At 46.3% G+C, this 17993-nt stretch overlaps 1 protein-coding gene across 3 annotated transcripts; it reads right to left on the bottom strand.

The window, feature by feature from the left end:
- Positions 1-2391: 2391 nt before the first annotated feature.
- On the bottom strand, positions 2392-15431 carry LOC123366353 (glutathione S-transferase 3-like). Of its 3 annotated transcripts, none has more exons than XM_045009717.1 (7): positions 15389-15431; positions 13476-13574; positions 10632-10686; positions 9312-9444; positions 8290-8431; positions 7501-7632; positions 2392-2742 (listed from the first exon to the last, which is right to left on the bottom strand). In XM_045009717.1, exons 2-7 carry the CDS (start codon positions 13560-13562, stop codon positions 2620-2622), a joined length of 672 nt encoding a protein of 223 aa, XP_044865652.1. In that variant the 5' UTR covers positions 13563-13574; positions 15389-15431; the 3' UTR covers positions 2392-2619. The 3 variants fall into 3 exon arrangements, with proteins under 3 accessions (XP_044865652.1, XP_044865651.1, XP_044865650.1); XM_045009716.1 differs by lacking the exon at positions 15389-15431 and adding an exon at positions 15040-15307; XM_045009715.1 differs by lacking the exon at positions 15389-15431 and adding an exon at positions 14801-14888.
- Positions 15432-17993: the final 2562 nt, after the last annotated feature.

The raw sequence follows: 17993 nt of genomic DNA on the forward strand, positions 1-17993 counted from the left end.
CACCCCATCACACACCTTCCCTCTTCAGAATCAGAGCCGGGAAGCAGTTCTGAGGTTCTTGCAACCCCTGTCTCTCAAGGGAAAAAAAATCTGCATTTTTGTGATCCTTCTCTAGCAAGTGAAGGATTTCGGAGCTATACAGCTGCAGAGAGACGTACCACCGCATAATCCTGGGGCTGGTGTTCTTTCATGGTGTTCAGCCTCTGTAGCAGCACATGGTCAGTCACTCGCTGAAAGGCATTCCCCCAAAAGTAGTACTTTAAAGCATCCACTGCCCATTTCACTGCTAGGGCCTACTTCTCAGGGAGCAAGTAGGCAGTTTCTTGCAGAAACAACTTCTTCTCCATTTATGTCTAGGGATAGCATCTCACCCAGGCCCACCTTGTAGGCATCTGTTTGGACTGTAAACTTCTTGTTGAAGTTGAGATGGGCAAGCATGGGTTCTTGGTTCATCCACTCTTAGCTCCTGGAAGGCCCTGTTGGAGGCACCGACCACAGGATTGTCCTTTATCTAGTGTTCTTTACCAGGTCTGTCAAGGGCACCACAATGGTAGCGAAGTTGGGTATGAAGTACTGGTAGCACCCCATGAGGCCAAGGAAGCAGTGTACCTGGCATTTTGTCATGGGAAAGGTACATTGTGCCAGGGCCTGCACTTTGTCGATGAGCAGTCTCAACTTCCCCCATTCTACTCGGTAACCCAAGTAGGTCACCTCTTGCCGGGCCAGCTGGCATTTGGTTGGTTTGGCTGTTAGTCCCGCCTCCTGAAGGGCTTGTAATGTAGCTGATACATACCTCAGGTGGTCTTCTCAGCTCTGGCTGTAGATGACAATGTTATCAATGTATGCCATGGCGTACAACATGTGTGGGCGGAGCACCCAGTCCATTAGACGCTGAAAGGTGGTCATGGCCAAAGGCATGATTTGAACTAAGGTAGAGAAGGCCGTATTTTCCCTGGACTCAGCAGTCAAGCCAGTGATACTTTCTGAGATCCAGGGTTGAAATATATTGGGCAGTCCTCAGTCTGTCAAGCAGCTTGTTGACCTGGGGAATCAGATAGGCATCGAATTTGGAAATAGCGTTTACCTTCCAAAAGTCAATGCAAAAGTGGGTCAATCTGTTGGCCTTTGGCACCAATATGATGGGGCTCCACCATTCACTGGGATTTCTCGACTACCCCTGTATCTCCATCATCATCTGTAGCTCCTGCCAAACCATTTCCCACAGCTTTTACAGCAGGGGTTGAGGGTTTTCACAAACTTTCTTCCCTGGCTCAGTGTCTATAAGGTGCTGTGCCAGGTGTGTATATTCCGGTCGTGCTGAGATGACCACACGGAAGGCTTCTATCAGCTGTTGTAGCTGGTGTTCTTGCTCTGGCAGGAGTTCTCCTTCCAATGGTACAAGTCCAGAGTCAGGATCAGTAATCCCCTGGAGATTTAGCTCCGGTTCTGGTGGGTCTGGCACTATTAAGAGGGCCTCTTGCTCCCACCAGGCTTTAAGCAGTTTGATGTGATAGATTTGTGTTTCCTTACATCTCCTGGGCTGGTGTATCTTGTAGTTAATGGCCCCCACCTTCCCCACCACTGTGCCATCAGCTTTGACTCCAACACTGGGAGGAGTAGCAGGACCCTATCCCCAGCTGCGAACTCTTTCAACTGGGCCCCTTTGTTGTAGGTGTGTTCTTGCTCGGCTCTCAGCAAGTTCTCCTGGGTGAATGCCCCTAGTCTCTCCAAGTCTTCCCACAAGCGAATCATGTACTAGACAATGCAAGAACTCCTCCCAGGTCTCTTGGAGGAGGTCCAGGAGGAGTTGATATCCATTCAAGTGTTCAAGCAGGGAAAATTCTGTTGAGGCTTGCAGTACCTCATGGATGGCGAATAGAAGGGGCAGAAGCAACTGGTTCCAATGTTGTGGGTCTCTGGCTATGAATTTCAGCAGTAACTCCTTCAGGTTTCGTTGAGGCCTTCTACCAGTCCATCCATTTGGGGGTGGTAGATGGACTTCTTCAAAACTTGATCTTTATAGGGACACACAGTTCTTTCATTAACTGGGATGTCTTATTAGTCCCCTGGTCCATTAGGACCTCCTTGGGTTTTCCTACCCATGCATACACCTTCAGCAGCTCAGGTGCCATATGGCTGGCCGTGGTTGATTGGAAAGGTATGACTTTGGGGTTTTGGCTTCCTAGCCTACAGGCATGTGGAGTATTTGGCACTTTCCATATTTATCTTCTTGGGCCAGCGTTAGAGACCAGCATCAACCAATTTGCATTTGAGTGGAGGGTGGCAAGTAGTGTGAAGAATGTGTTCAGAACCCTGTAGAACCTGGTCCCCATTTCACACAAGACTTGCATCAAGACTAGACAGTGAAAAATAAACAGCAAGAGTAAGAAGTTTACTTCACAGGGAGACATTTATTTCACCTGAATACATTCTCTTCACAGATTACTACCTTTTGACTGAATGCCATACCTCAGTGCACATGCACTTATTTCCTGAACTGCTTCCTAATTCCTATTTTTTGTACTCATATCATAACCAAAACACTTGATTTCTCTGAGCATTACATCTGTGTCTGCTAATGCTGAGTGAAAATCTTTATTGCTGTGATTTTAACTCTTTTTATAATTGCAAAACTTTATTCACAGTCTCTACAATTCTGTCATCGGGTTCGGTCCTCCTTTGGCTTCCAGGCTGCAGAAATTTCTTAATTGTAGGGAGGTTACTTATTCTTGCTTTAAAAGCCTATAATAAAGAGAATAGAGAAATAAAGAGTGAGGAGTCCTCCTGTCCCTTTAATCTGGCCTGATGCCTCTTCTCTTTTTTGAGTAAACAAAGATAGGAATACATCAGGACTACAGGAGTCCCCTTTGGGACCCCAAAGATCATGTACCGATGTAGGCATCACTCCTGCAACTGCATCCATACAGAGGGATCCCTATAGTCCTGTGTAGCTACATTTACTACAGTGGGGTTCCATGACATGCAAAGGTCCATCCAAGTGGATTCTGTTGCTCTACTGGGCTTATGCTCATATATTTCAGCTTTGAAGCCAATCATTTTATATAAAGTATTGTCAGCCCAGCAGAAAAACTTTGACCATCAAGCCATCTATGCAAAAGTAAAAAAGTTTTGAAACATAGTAGGCCCTGAATATAGATTTATATTTATTTTCAGGTTAATTCTGCTTAAATCCATTTCCTCTGAACTGTAGATTTGCATTTTATTGGGGCAACCTTATTGACATCATTTATCATAAATGTTAATGGATTGTGAAATTACACTGCCTGGTGGAGTCACTCTGGTTTTCAATATGCCATTTTCTAAAATATGCAATTAGATATAATAAAATACCAGTTTTGCTTAGCACTACACAGCTTTTCAAACCATTGATCTCCAAGCATTTTACAAAGATGAGTAAGTATTTTACAGATGGAGAAACTGAATGTGACAATTTAGAGATAGCGTGACACGCTGTATCTCAAAATAGCATCCTGTAACCCCCCGTATTTATCATTTGTATATTGTTCTGATATTTCATAAAAAGCATGCCTGTAAGATATCATATGAAAGGTCATGATCTACTCAAACACGTTGTTCTGTCCAAATATGTTTATCATTAGTGTGTATAAAGTTATGACACTGTGCTGTATGGTTGTTACTGAAATCTGCTGTAAATTTGCTAGTGACATACAAAGAATCCCTGTGCAGGTAGATATTGACCTCCCACTAATCAACTGTATTACTCAACTATGCAAGCACCGCACAATGGGAACTGCTCAATCACTGTGACTTGGGGATTGCTTGATCTCTGTGACTCAGCAAAATCCACGTGCCTGGGCTAGTGTCTGCCAGGCACATGGGCCAAGGGTATTGCAGCACTCTGTGCCTCAAAACAGCAACCTGGAACTCCCATATTCACCACTGTCATATAATTCTGATATGTTTTAAACAAAATATGCCTTGTGAGATATAATTTTAAAAGTCTTCATCTGTTGAACATTAATATCTTGTTGGATTATATGTGTTATCATTGTATGTGAAGTGATGAAGTTTTGCTATGTGTGTGTTACTGAAATACCCCTCTTCCCCGATATAACGCTGTCCTCGGGAGCCAAAAAATCTTACCGCATTATAGGTGAAACTGCATTATATCGAACTTGCTTTGATCTGCTGGAGTGCGCAGCCCCGCCCCCCCGGAGCACTGCCCTACCGTGTTATATCCGAATTCGTGTTATATCAGGTCGCGTTATATCAGGGTAGAGGGTATGTTGAGAAGTTGGGAACACCCACAACCAGCCTTTCATGTACAACAGTGGAGGAGCCAGACATGCTGATGGCCCATTAAAGGGAATCCACACTCCGAAGGGTCATCCCAGGAACTGTATACAAAGGAGACTTCTCAAAGATAGCACATAGACAACGGAGAATGCTTGACCAATGGAGGTGGACGGACCCCTATGTCACAAGCAAAGGCTCTTTCTAGCAAGCTGGAAGAAACTATAAAAGAAAGGGAGTGACATAATCACCTGGCCTCATTCCCCCCACAATTCCACACCTGGAAACAGGTCTGGAGGACAAAGACTGAAAGGGGGAAGGTGGGCAAGGAGCATTCCAACCCCAGAAGCAAGACAGCCAGGCCAATAAGATGTGAAGATCTGCCTGGCCTAAGGACCAAAGTCAGGTCTCACAGGGTGGTGAGATCAGGAGTATTGTGTTTGCTATTTTCCATAGATCTGTAACTGTCTTGTGCATCAGCATGTCCTTTGCTAAGCTTATGTTCATTGCTTTACTGCCACATGGTCCATCAAGGGATCAACTAACATTTCTGAATCTCAGGGCCAGGGATGCCCCCTTCAGCTGCATCGAGGAACCAGTACTCACACCTGGTTAGTCTATCAGGCATCCTGTCTTATGACTGAGCAACTGAGCAAGTAGTAGCTCGGACTTCCTGTCTGAGGGCTGAGCAAATCAAGTCTGTTGCTCAGGCCTCCTGGCCTAAGGGCTAGCGCTCATCCAGCCCCAAGTGTGGGGCCAGGGGCAGCTGGACCTGGGCATACCCTGCTTGACCAAGTCCCAGCCCAGGGCCCTAGAAGCGATGGGTGACGTGACACAGGATTGACGGGGGAAATGAGGTTGCTGTCTTGACTCCCAGCAACACAACAGGACCAATGTCTCTTATTCCTGGGCCACTTCCTACCATGCCTGGTGGGGCTGCTTCATGGCTGCTGGGCCCTAGTTCCCAGTCTCCTTGCCGGATGCTTCGCTCTCCTCTCCCTCATTGGGTTTCTCCATCTCCTGGGGCAGTGGTTTGCCTTCTCTCCAACTGGCTCCAGAGGGTCATTGCCCACCACAGCCAGTCGTGGGCACTGCAGGCTATTCGGCTCCCTCAGAAGGATGTCTGGCTCCTTCCCTGGTCTGGCCCCAACTGAGCTGCAGGGCCCTGCTTTTATACTTCCTGCGAGGGGGATGTGGTGGGGTTAGCTGAACCCAACAGGGTCAGCTAACCCTCTTTGCACTGGAAAGAGGCCACACCACTTAAAGTCGTCACGGTTAACATTGTTTCATTATGTTGCTGATCAATTAGAGAACATGCTCATTTAAAGTTGCACAATGCTCCCTTATAACGTTGTTTGGCAGCTGCCTGTTTTGTTCACAGCTTGAAGGAAGAGCAGCCTGTTGGAGCTAGCTGGTGGGGGCTTGGAACCAGGGTGGGCCGACAGCCCCCCCATCAGCTCCCCGCTCCCCTGAGTTCTCTGTGTGGCAGCCACTGAGCAGGCTATCAATTGCCAGGCAGTTCAGCAGTCCCTCCCCCCACTGCCATCTGCTGCTCCTGCCCCCTGTCTTGGAGCGGCTCCTGGGAGCCTCCTGCTTGCTGTGCAATGGGTGGGGGAGAAAGAGGGGTGCTAATGTTAAGGTGTCCCCCTTCCTCAGCTCCTGCTCCCCGCTCCTGCCCCCCATCTCCATGGGGGGGGGGGGAAGTGGGACGATATGACAGGGCTCAGGACAGAGGGAGCTTGCTAGCAGCAGCTGCTGTCTCAACTTGCTCATCTACTTAAAAAGGCAGTGTACTTAGAGTAGGGTTAAGGTACTTAAAGGGGCAATGTGTGTGTCTCTGTCTGTCTCTCTCTGCCATGCTGTCTCCCCTCCCTCCATTCGTGCTGCTTTGTAGAGTGTGAGGCTACATTAACCAGGGCCGGCTCCAGACCCCAGTGCGCCAAGCGCACGCTTGGGGCAGCATTTTGCCAGCAGGGCGGCAGGCGGTTCCGGCGGACCTTCCGCAGTCATGCCTGCAGGAGGTCCACTGGAGCTGCGGGACCGGCGACCGCCAGAGCGCCCCCCGAAGCGTGCCGCCCTGCTTGGGGCGGCGAAATTATTAGAGCCGCCCCTGACATTAACAACATGTTAACCCTCGAGGGCTCAGCCGAGTACTAGTTCATCATTTAGCAGTAAGGCGTTCCCTGGGAAATAACCTACCCTCTTCCACCCACTGACTTCACCACCTCAGCCAAGCTTCACAATCATCACTGCTGTGTACAGTATTAAATGTGTGTGAATATATATATATATATATATATATAATATAGTCTTTTGTCTGACAAAAAAAATTTCCCTGGAACTTAACCCCCGCATTTACATTAATTTTTATGGGGAAATTAGATTCGCTAAACATCGTTTCGCTTAAAGTATCATTTTTCAGGAACATAACTACAACATTAAGTGAGGAGTTACTGTATCAAATCTGCTCCCACAGACACATGGATTCTGGAGGGAATGTGTCTAAGCAACTGGGGGGCTTGGAAGAGCCGTGGCACTGATTCTAGGATCTAGGTGGCCAAACTGTGGGGGTCCCACTGCCCAAGAAGGGTGTCAGACATGGGGTGTGCCCCTGAGAGACTGAAAGCTAGGATCAGCGCTCAATCACTACACAGACCTAGAAGTCTTGGAAGCACATGGGATTCATCAGTCAGATCCAATCACAACAGACTGGTGTCCATCCAAAGAGTGGGTCTCAGGCAGGTTGTGATGCTGATGCTCAAAGAGATGAACACATGACTTACCCAAGGACACAGTGTGGTAGATTTGGGAATAGACACAAGGTCTTCTGAATCTGATGCCCATGCATCTTTGTAGGGAGATAGAAGGGGCTTAGGATAGTATCCTGTGTACTTGGGTGCACACTGTAATCTGTGAGGGGACTGATATCTGGGGTGAGGGCAGGCATACTGCTCAAAGTGCAGGTAACTGCATTCTTAGTTATGGTGGAGATAAGTTACCAGGGTGCAATTCAGAATTGCCAGGCCAGGGATCAGACCTCATTGCCTCTTACAAGCAGCACTGCTGAGTTTAATATTGCATTACAATTTGTGAAATGTGTGTAAATTATTGTGCTAAATAAATAGCCATATTAAAACTGAAAGCATGGCATATCACTGCTCAACGGGCATCTTGGAAGTCTGTGTGTGTGTCATATTACTTGTTGATCTGCCCACCTAAAATTACCTGTAATAGAGGAAATTCTGAGAGAGCAGTGTGCTCATATTCTTCAATCATTAAAATGGATTCAAGTACTTGTACGTCTGCCCTGCTGAGCTGGTTGCCAACAAGAAAATCTTGTCCATGATCTTTTAAAACCTATATATGAGAAAAAATATATTTTGGGGCACAAATAGACCACATATTGGATAAATACAAAGCACTAAACAGTCTGACATTTTTCAAAGCAAATTCATTTAACATCTGTTTCATTTGGAAAAATTATATATATAAACCAGGACAGCAAAACTACCATACTAGTGGCATTGAGAAAATCCATCAGTCTTTATATGGGTCCCTTTTCCACAAAAAGATCCATATGAATGAGCTACTGCATTCGTGCAGAGCCCCACTGAAACCAACATCGGACTGAAGCCAATGGGACTATGTGCAGGAATAGGGGTCCATCCATACAGACTCAGTTTCAGGACTGGGGCCCAAGTCATCATGCAGAAGAAAAGGCACCTCACTCCCTCATGAGACAGAGAACAGTCATATGAATATACATGGCTGATGACAGGTGGAAAACATCAAGGCCATTGCAACTGCTTTTTGTCCTTCTTTCCTCCTCTTTGTTCAATAGTTTATGGCCCCATTTTACAGATGGGGAAACAGCAGCAGAGAGAGATGCCTAAGAGAACACTTGATGTTTTTTAAAAAATAGGATCTAATGTAAAAAACATAAACTCACATTCCCCCACCCCCCATTTCCCACCCTCCGTCCAACTATTGCAATGTTCTGTAGCTGCCATATACCTTCTCATACACTGGGAAGTATCTGTTGGTTGCTCTCTGAATCATTAAGGCAAAATTCTTCTCCTTTTCCTCAGGAGATGAGAAAGGGTAAAGCATGATCATTTCATTCAGGTCCATTGTTCCTTCAACATACATATCAATCCTGCCATAAAAATGGTAATTGAAGAAATTTCAGTGATTAATTTACTAAGTTATTCTACTGCATGATGCTACAATGCCTTTATATGAAGGCCATACCCAAGCAGCAGAGCGTCTGTCATCTGGGGAATGAATCTCTGCCTGCAAGGGAGTGAGGACGTGGGAGAGGAATGGCAAAGCTCAGATTTTTTAATAAGCTTTCCCAAACTAAATAGTTTTTTAAAAATGGTGTGGAAAGGGAGAGAGAGACTCTGAAGGTTGAATATCCTTGTTTAAAAGAATAATTACAAAACCTGCCCCAATACAGTAGTAATGAGCTCAAAAAAAAACAAACAAAAACTGGTGGATAGAGGCTACAGCCCTAGGTCTGCCACTCATTGTGCGTGAGTGCACTGGTCCATCTTCTTCGAGCTCATGAAGTAAATGGAGCCCTGCCTGGGCTCAGAAGTCTGCCCACAGGTCCTGATCCTGCAATCAGAAAATCACTTCAGTTTAGCTGCTCTAACTTTTCTATCGTCATTTTGGAAATGGCTGGAAGGGGATGTGACAGGCCTCCACTGAACAGGCACATAATAACAGAAATGGTTCACTTTAGAGGAGGGAGTAAAAGTTATTTGTATATTGATAGAATTTCCAGAGGAATGGCAAGTTAGATGGTCCAGTTCAGAAAAGATCCTATCAGAAATCATCCTGCATCTAAAGACTAAATCAAATATATAAAAAAGATAATTGGAAGGATGATTTCATTTCCATAGAAATGAGAGAGTCCTCATTTTTGTTAATTTGAATACAAAGTTTTCATTTCATTTTCAAATAAGTATTTTTCATTTTATCTAAAGCAGCTTTTAAAAAATACTATGGTACAGTCTGTTACGGTACAGTACAGTGCTCTCTCCTTCATGTCCTTCCCATAGAGGTTGTGTTTCCCTGCTATGTAGTTGAGAATGGCTCTGGTCTGCACCAACTTCATCTCATCGATTTCTACCATGGGCACTTGTTGAAACAGCAGGGATCCATCTTTGGAAAGGAAAAGAAATGGAGTCATTTAGTTCCTGTAAATTGTCTGATCATTGCCGTCGGATTGAGATAAATGACATTTCTTCAGCTGCCACTTAGACCATTGTCTTGGAGTGTATTGATCCCTGAACCTAAAATTCTACAGAATTTTTCACAGACACATAAAATGCATGCCAGTGCTAGCTTTTGCATTTGACTCTATCAGAAAAGCATCAGTAAGGGATATAAACACCTGTGTAGCCACACAGCTACCAACCAGCAGCATGTCTGGAAATTGAGATACTTAACTTATTTTTTCTGAAGTCACTTTCCACATACTCTGACTAAACTGCTTCCAAATCAAAGCTTCTTTTTTGTGACAGAAGAATAGGAATGTCATGTTGTAAAATGCACATTTTTCACCTAATCACTCCCTTGCAGAGTTTAACCTATAATTATCCCCTAACTCTCTTTTAAAGATTCACCATAAGAGATGCAGATGTGATTCGGTTAACTGTGGGGCCCCCATCAAGTTATAAGGAGACCTATATATTTATATATACATTTAATATAAGACAGATGTGTCCTACAAAACATAGAACATTATGTTGTGAGAGTGCCACTAAATAACGACACTTTGCAATGTGACAGTGCTATATTATTGTGTCTATAGCAGTGGTGGGCAACCTGTGGCCCGCAGGCTGCACGCAGCCTGTCAGGGTAATCCGCTGGCAGACCGCCAGACAGTTTGCATGGACGCCTGCAGCTCCCAGTGGCTGCGGTTCGCCGTTCCCAGCCAATGGGAGCTGCGGGAAGTGGCCCAGGCTGCAGGGACGTGCTAGCCGCAGCGTCCCGCAGCTCCCATTGGCCAGGAACGGCGAACCGCAGCCACTGGGAAATGCGGGCGGCCGTGCAAATGTAAACAAACTATCTGATGGCCTGCCAATGGATTACCCTGACAGGCCGCATGCGGTCTGCGGGCCGCAGATTACCCACCACTGGTCTATAGTATATCTATGCTGCTTATTTGAGCCCTTAAAACCAGCTCTGGTTTTGGATATGTAGATCCACACTTTTGCAGGACAGCAAAATAGTAGTGGATCAAATGTGTGACACAGAATCTGCTTGTCAGCCCTTCCAACTCCAACTATATGACTCCAGAGAGCAGAACCTAAGAGGATAATTTAGCTGTTATTCTGCAGGCTTACCCTGAAGTAACTTTTCATATTGTTCTCTTGTTTCCAAATATTCAGCTTCTTCAAACTGGAAAACAAAGGGACAAGAGGAACTGGAAAGCTATATCTCAGAAATCATAAGATTTTAGTTAGGGGATATTTGCTTAATAGCTTCTCATAAAGGAGTTAATATAGGAGGGACATCCCAAAATATCCAACATGAGAAGAGAAGGATCTAATGAGGCAGTGAATGACCTAAATAAAAGTTTGTGCTGCTATTACTCTGTACCCCACCTGATCTCATCAGGTTCATTACCTCAAACTCAAAGATGGCTAAGATCCCCTTGGAAGCACAGAACAATTCATGGGAGTCAGGGATCATAAGAATGTTTGACACTGTCAGTACAATCCCTGCAGTTATACTGTGCAGCTAAACACTTCAGGGGTCTGTTAGCATAAAAACTGATGGCAAGTGGTATCAGTGTTTCAGCAGCAGCCATCCAAGTTTCTTTTCTGTTATCATGTTTAACAGATAGACGAACATATTTCTGTGTAAGAATTTTTCACAAGCTTACTTGGAAACTAATATCCGCTAACATCCAGTTATGTAAGCCTTGCTGGGCGCTGTTAGCACAGTGACTAAGGGGAAAGTGTGGAAAGCAGAATGTACACTAAACTACTCCTAGGGGAATTTTGCACCAAAAAAATAAAAATTCTGTGCACAATATTTTAAAATTCAGCATATTTTGCCAAAATAATGCAATATAATCACTCTGGTTTCAATTATTTTGGTAATTTATTTAAACTACAATACAATGGATGAAGAATGGGAGTAGGGAGCATTGGAGGAAATCCCCAACCCCCCCTTTCCTAATAGTAATGTAGCTAGGTTTGACCCTTTATTTCTAGTTATTAGTCAGCTAATATATGCAGCCATATGCTCAGTGTTACATCATAGGCACTGAAGAGCAAGTGAGGACTGGGGAATCAAACTCACAATTTATATTGGCTACTGACCATTTCCAGAAAGATTTGATAGGAAATTTTTTCAATCCAAAAATTTAGACCAGTTTTAATCACTAAAGCACCATAAGCATTTATAAGGCCACACTGTCCTTTACACTGCTTTGGCAATGTAAAGGAGCCTTCAAACTTTTAAACCTGTTTTATACTTGTGGGGGAATTCACAAAGACAGTGGGAACAATTCACTAAGCAGGCAGGCTGCTACATTCTGCTCTGCCTGAGGGGACAGAGCCTGCCCCATGTCTACCTCCTTAGAAACACCCCAAAGCTCTGCCCCTCCACACCGAGTGTGCTGCAATAGCGTGCGAGAGGGCCAGAGTCTCTCTCTCTCTCACACACAAATGGCTGGCTGGTGGTGATTTACATCTAAACCGGCTGTTCTGGGCACCCAAACCAACCTGCGTGCGCTGCTAGGGCGGGGCACGTGACCACTCTTGCGGCTTCCCTTTGCTTCCCCGTCAGAAGTCATTTTTCTGCAGGGAAGCAAAGAAATCTGTGGGAGACATGAATTCTGGGCACGTGCAGTGACACAAAATTCCCCCAGGAGTACTAAGCCCCAGGTTTTTCCTCCTTATGGGACAAATATGACCTTGTAGCTAGGGCCCAGGAATAAGAGTTGGGAGATTTGTATTCTACTGGCTCTGGCAGAAACATCCTGTATGATCTCAGGCAAGTGATTAGGAAACGGTGATACAGGGTATATCTACACTGCAAAAAATCCCTCTGTCAGTGAGTCTCAGAGCTCAGGTCAACTGCCTCAGGCTCGTGGGGCTCATGCTGCAGGGCTTAATATAGCAGTGTAGACATTCCTGCTTCGGCTGTAACCTTGGGCTCTGAAACTTGGTGACGGGGGAGGGTCTTGGAGCCCAGACTACACCCTGTGCCTGAATGTCTACGCTGCTATTTTTAGCCCCCTAGTACGATCCCTTCAAGCTTGAGTCATTTACCTGGGCTCTGAGACTTCCTGCCATGGGTTTCGTTTTTGCTGTGTATACATACCCAATGATGCTTGCCTACCAACCTGACTGTTCTGGGAGTCTGGATTTGTTGATGTTTGTGAAGCACTTTGAGATCCTTGGGTGGAGGGTGCTCTAGAACAGGGATTCCCAAACTTTTTCCCTGAGGCTCACTTGTACAGCTGCAATATGTACTGTGGCCTATTATTAACACGCGACTGTCAGGGAGAGAGGCCCCATGAGAGATGTGTGCCTTCTTCAGCTGCCTTCTGAGTGCCTTGAGCTGGTCACCTGGCACCCACTGCCCAGGAACAAGGGAAGGGCTCGCAGGCTGCCAGTGCTGGGCAGAGGCAGGCACTTGGGTCGGGCCCAGCCATCACCTTCATGGTCTCAATCACAGCGTTGTCCAGGCAGAAACAGAGCGGCACTGCTGAGCCCCAGATTGCGGGAATGGACACAAACCCTCCAGTCTCCTTTAGTCACCCTGGAAGCTGCCGCCTCTTGAGGCCAGCCCCTTTTCCTCACTCTCCACCCACCAGCTCTGCTTCGCCCTTTGCCACCCGCCAGGGGCGCTGGGATTCTCCAGCCCTAGGAGGGGGTCATCGCCAGCTGCCACTCCACTCATGTATACAGTTTGGGGGACAACGCCCCCCCCATACCCAGCCATGGCAGACCACCTGAGACTGTGTCACAGCCCACCTTTGGGCTGCAGCCCACAGTTTGGGAACCTCTGCTATAGAAGTCTTATTCGTATTCTGTGTACCTAGGGGCACATGATCACTCATATCCTGCTGGGTTCGGAACTGTGGATCGAGCTTCAGTGAGTTAAAACTTGGAAAAATCTTTTCAATCAAACAATCTTTATGAGCTATCTTAATTAATACATTATGAACAAACCTCAACCCCAGCTGTTGCCAATAGCCATCGTATTGTTTCCATTCGGCCTCTTCCATTAAAGTAGTAAAGCTTGGGTTTTGTAGCCATGATTTGGATTTCCTGATAAAGAAAGCAAGGAAAACCATTTTGCACAGTTCTAAAAAATTTTTTCAGTTGTCCATAGATCTAAACAGAACTTTTTTATGTGAATTTGCTTTGGGAGAATGTTAGAGGTTGTGAGCTTATATTTAAAATATACCAATACTGCCTTATAAAGCATACCCAAAAATCACCTCTGTGACTTAATGAATATTATGGCAAGGGCAGAAAAAATGATGTGCAGAAGGGAGCCTGATTCTGGCTTAATGTGCATTGCTTGGAAGATGCCAAATTAGTCCTACCTGCTTGCAGAAGTAAAGCCTAATGCCAATGTTTTCAAACTTACATGCCTAACCGTAGATACCCAAATAAACACCCTGTTTTTTTCAACAAGAGCTGCCAGTGCTCAGAAACTCTGAACTATCAGCTAGCATATTATTGCCCGAACATTCCTGTGCTTCACATCATTTCTGACACACATTGTAACAAACCATGTAGATACGAGTAGCAGACTATTCTTCCAGTAACTATGCAATATAAAAATCATATCACTGACTATAAACCAAGGCACGAATTTATCAATTGTAGCTGGGGGTATGGAAGAGGAGGGGTAGCAAAAGCAAACAACCCCTCCCCCCTTTCCTTTTAAGATACTCTCTAGCTGTTCATTTAGTTTAGGCATTGAAGGGTTATTAGTTCCTGTCTCTTTAAAGTTTTCCAAATGCTGAAAGTGGGTTATGTAGAAAAGGGCCAGACTAGTTTTAAATAGAGCTGCGCTCTAATATGGTCGCCTCCCTGTATCTTTGCCAGCGGTTGTTTTCTTTGACAAGATTTCAGTGACAAAAATGAGGTCTTAATAAAGCAGGTCTGCAGCATTCGGTGAAAATGGCAAGTGCGTTTCCTCTGACGAACACCCAGGAGTCAGGGAGCAGAGGGGGAGGGGATTTGTATTTTTGTAGATCTGATCGCTGTAGCTTTTACTGCTGTCTCAGGGCCGCCCCGGGGAGGGGGGGGGGAGCGGGGCAATTTGCCCCAGGCCCCCACGGGAGTTTTTCGGGGCCCCTGGAGCGGGGTCCTTCACTGGCTCCGGGGCCCCCAGAAAACTCTCGCGGGGCCCGGGGCCCCGGAGCGTCTTTGGCTGCAATTGGGCGGCCCTGCTGTGTGTCCCACACATGCTGCCTGGTGCACGCAGAGAAAGCAGACCCTCCGTTCCTGGCTCCCCTTCCAGTTCACTCTCACTTGCTCACCTCTTGTCTCCCCTTTGCGCGTGCTCTGTCCTCGCTCAGCAAACTGAACGCTGCCTCCCTCCTCTGAGATTCCTTCCTGCTTTCCCCTCCCCACCTCCGACCCCTGGACTTTCTTCCCTTCCCAGGGAGGCAGTGAGCAATCAGACTGCCTTTGCTGCAAGTAAATAAATTGCTGCTCCATTCATGCCCAACAGGTTAGAATTTAAGGAAATTGCCTGCATGTACACCTTAGTACAAACCTGTTCCAATTTGTGGCTCTGTCAGCTGTTTTCCTTCTTAAATGAAATATGCTTTCAAGTTATGAGATTGTAGCTACACCTCCTGACTCCTCAGTCACACAGGAGCTTGATCCACGGCACCTTCCCTTGAAGTCTATGAGAAGTCTCCCATTGAGAGTTACCCTGGGCCAGTAAGGAAAGGAAATGCCCATGTCTTTTAACAAAGAAACCTAGCTAACCCTTATCTGACTCTCACAAGTAAAGAACATAAGAATGGACATTGCGCCGTCCCCAAGCTCCCGCCCTGAGGTGACCCCCCTGCGGCAGCTCCCCACCCTCTGCCCTGAGGCACCCCCCTGCCCCAGCTCACCCCTGCTCCGCCTCCACCCCAAGCATGCTGTCGCTGCTTCACTTCTCCCGCCTCCCAGGCTTGCGGTGCCTAAGCTGATTGGTGCCGCAAGCCTGGGAGGCGGGCGAAGTGAAGCAGCCACAGCGTGCTCGGGGAGGAGGCGGGGCAGGGGTGAGCTGGGGCGGGGAGTTCCCCTGCGTGCTAGCCACACACACCCTTACTTGCTGCAGGTGGCCCTCCCTGCACTCCCCTGCCCCAGCTCCCTCCACCTAAATGCAGGCGGCGACCAGGGCGGCCGAAGATCCGGCTGCCGCAGTCGCTGCCGAAGAAAATGGCGCCCCCCAAATCCTAGCACCCTAGGCGATTGCCTAGATTGCCTAAATGGTTGCACCAGCCCTGAGAATGGCCAAAGTGGGTCAGACCACAAGTCCATCTGGCCCCCACTAGCCTGTCCTCGGACAGCAGCCAATGCAGGTGCTTCAGAGGGAATGGCCAGAACAGGGCAATCATGGAGTGATCCATCCCCAAGGCTGGCTCTAGGCACCAGCGTTCCAAGCATGTGCTTGGGGTGGCCCTTTTCAAGAAGGCAGCACTCTGGCTTTTTTTTTTTTCCTTGGGGCGGCAAAAAACCTGGAGCCAGCCTTGTCCATCCCCTGTCAGCCACTCCCTGCTTCTGGTAATCAGAGGTTTAGGGACACCCAGAGCATGGGGTTGCCTCTCTGACCCTAACCCTCCTCCGGTCCACACAATGAAACAAACCTCTGACCTGAGGTTAGAGGTCCTTTCATCCCAAGCTAGATGGGAGTGTAGTTTAGAGCCAGAAGGACAGACAAGTTGTCTCCCATTCAGTGGGAAAAAGTCATAGAGTGACTCATATATGCCTTCCAGAAGTCCTAGTGATGCCCGAAGGGGAGTGCAGCAGCAGTGAGGACACTGGAATTTGACTGTGGCTTTGCAGTGTGGCTGCTCACACCTGGGCTAGGCTAATCTGGGTGATTAGACACCCACGCTAACTCTGCATACCCCAGCTCTGTCTCTCCATTCAATGCTGCCATATAAGACACAGAGAACTATACTGAGCAGCACTGCATTTTAAAAGGATAATCTTTTGCAATATTTTGATATGTGAATCCTGGCCTAGGGCCTGATCACTCACCCGTATTAGACTAATGCAGAGATCCTCTATGTGGACCTTCCCAAACTGCATAGAGCAAAGGGGTCACCTGCCTCTATCGTACAATCCTCCAGGGGCTTGTAAGGAGATGGCACTTCTCCTTCTTGGACAGACTAGTAGAAAATTAATGGAGCCTCTGAGGTGCATATAGGAAGTCTTCTACAATCCTTATCGACTGAATATCACACAGCTGTATCTTGCAAGTAGCACTTGTCTTATAGAGGCGGGACTGTGTCAAATGTAGCAATGTTAAAAGTAATGCCCCCTGTCCTCAGTGCACATGTAGTCTAATACTCTCTTTGTCCCTGATCGCTCAGGTAATTGGAAAATGGAATGGAGTTCAACTGTTCCAGTTTTTTAATAAAGACTATTTCATATCTCAAGGTGAAAATGGAATTTGCCAGAATTTATTTTCAGATAAAGAACTTCCTTATTCAGCCTGCAGTTAGTGTTGGGAGCACTAGAGAGCTGTTTATTTTTGAAATCGTGTTTCAAGAAATTATTAGGGCTGCCTCATAAGTACCCAGTCCTGGAAATACTTGAACATAGAGGTAACTTTACTCACATGAGTAATACCATTGACTTCAGTCTCATCCATGACTTCAGTAGGACTGTGCACTTGAGTAAACTTACATGTGTTGTTACAGAGACAAAGTGGATGAAGTAGTAATATCTTTTATTGGACCAGCTTCTGCTGGTGGAAGAGACAAATTTTGAGCTACACAGAGCTCTCCTTCAGGTCCAGTAAAAGATATTACCTCACCCAACCTGTGACACTAACATCCTGGGACAACATGTGTTGTTAGTATTTACCATTGCCCACAGCTCTGTTGTGCTATGTCCTGCACAGACATATAACAAAGATGAGTTTAAGTGTTTGCAGGATGAGTTACACAATCATACCAGATACCAGTGAAAATGAACAAGATGATAAGTTGTTGTCCTGACAGAAGTTAAAAAGCCTTCACTCAGCACGGAATGCTGCTTTTCAGTCTTAGGTGCTGCCTGAAATTATTTCAGTATTGGTCTCTTGTCCTGTATCACACTGGAGGAATAAAAATACTGGTTTCTCAGTACCAAATCCTCTAGAATCCTGAGATATTCAAATACTGAGGAATGTAACAGCCAATTGCATGTTTCATTCAATTGTTGCTTCTGGCTGCTTGATGAACTGTTTGCAGGCGCTGGAAAAACACTGCCTTTCCTATTCATGTAATGTTGAAGGGGTACAATAGGGCTAGAACTTTGCAACACTTTACAAATCTACACAGCTATAAAATTCATAGTTTGATTGTGTGTGGTGGTGATGGTGGTGGTGGGTTGGATTATTTTTGCAAAACACAAGAAATCATGTAAGACAGGGCAGGCAAACTTTTTCGCCTGAAGGCCACATCAGGCTTCTGAAATTGTATGGAGGGCCGATTAGGGGAGGCTGTGCCTCCCCAAACAGCC

This window comes from Mauremys mutica, chromosome 3, assembly GCF_020497125.1.
Source record: "Mauremys mutica isolate MM-2020 ecotype Southern chromosome 3, ASM2049712v1, whole genome shotgun sequence".
Taxonomy (NCBI): domain Eukaryota; kingdom Metazoa; phylum Chordata; order Testudines; family Geoemydidae; genus Mauremys; species Mauremys mutica.

What these genes read in the sequence shown, in the direction of transcription:
- LOC123366353 (XM_045009717.1), bottom strand. Translation starts at nt 13,562, where the DNA reads ATGGCTACAAAACCCAAGCTTTACTACTTTAATGGAAGAGGCCGAATG. An exon ending in ATATGAAAAGTTACTTCAGG is followed by an intron (nt 9,445 to 10,631) that starts GTAAGCCTGCAG and finishes TCCTTTCCAAAG; the next exon opens with ATGGATCCCTGCTGTTTCAA. An exon ending in GACATGAAGGAGAGAGCACT is followed by an intron (nt 8,432 to 9,311) that starts GTACTGTACCGT and finishes TTTTTATGGCAG; the next exon opens with GATTGATATGTATGTTGAAG.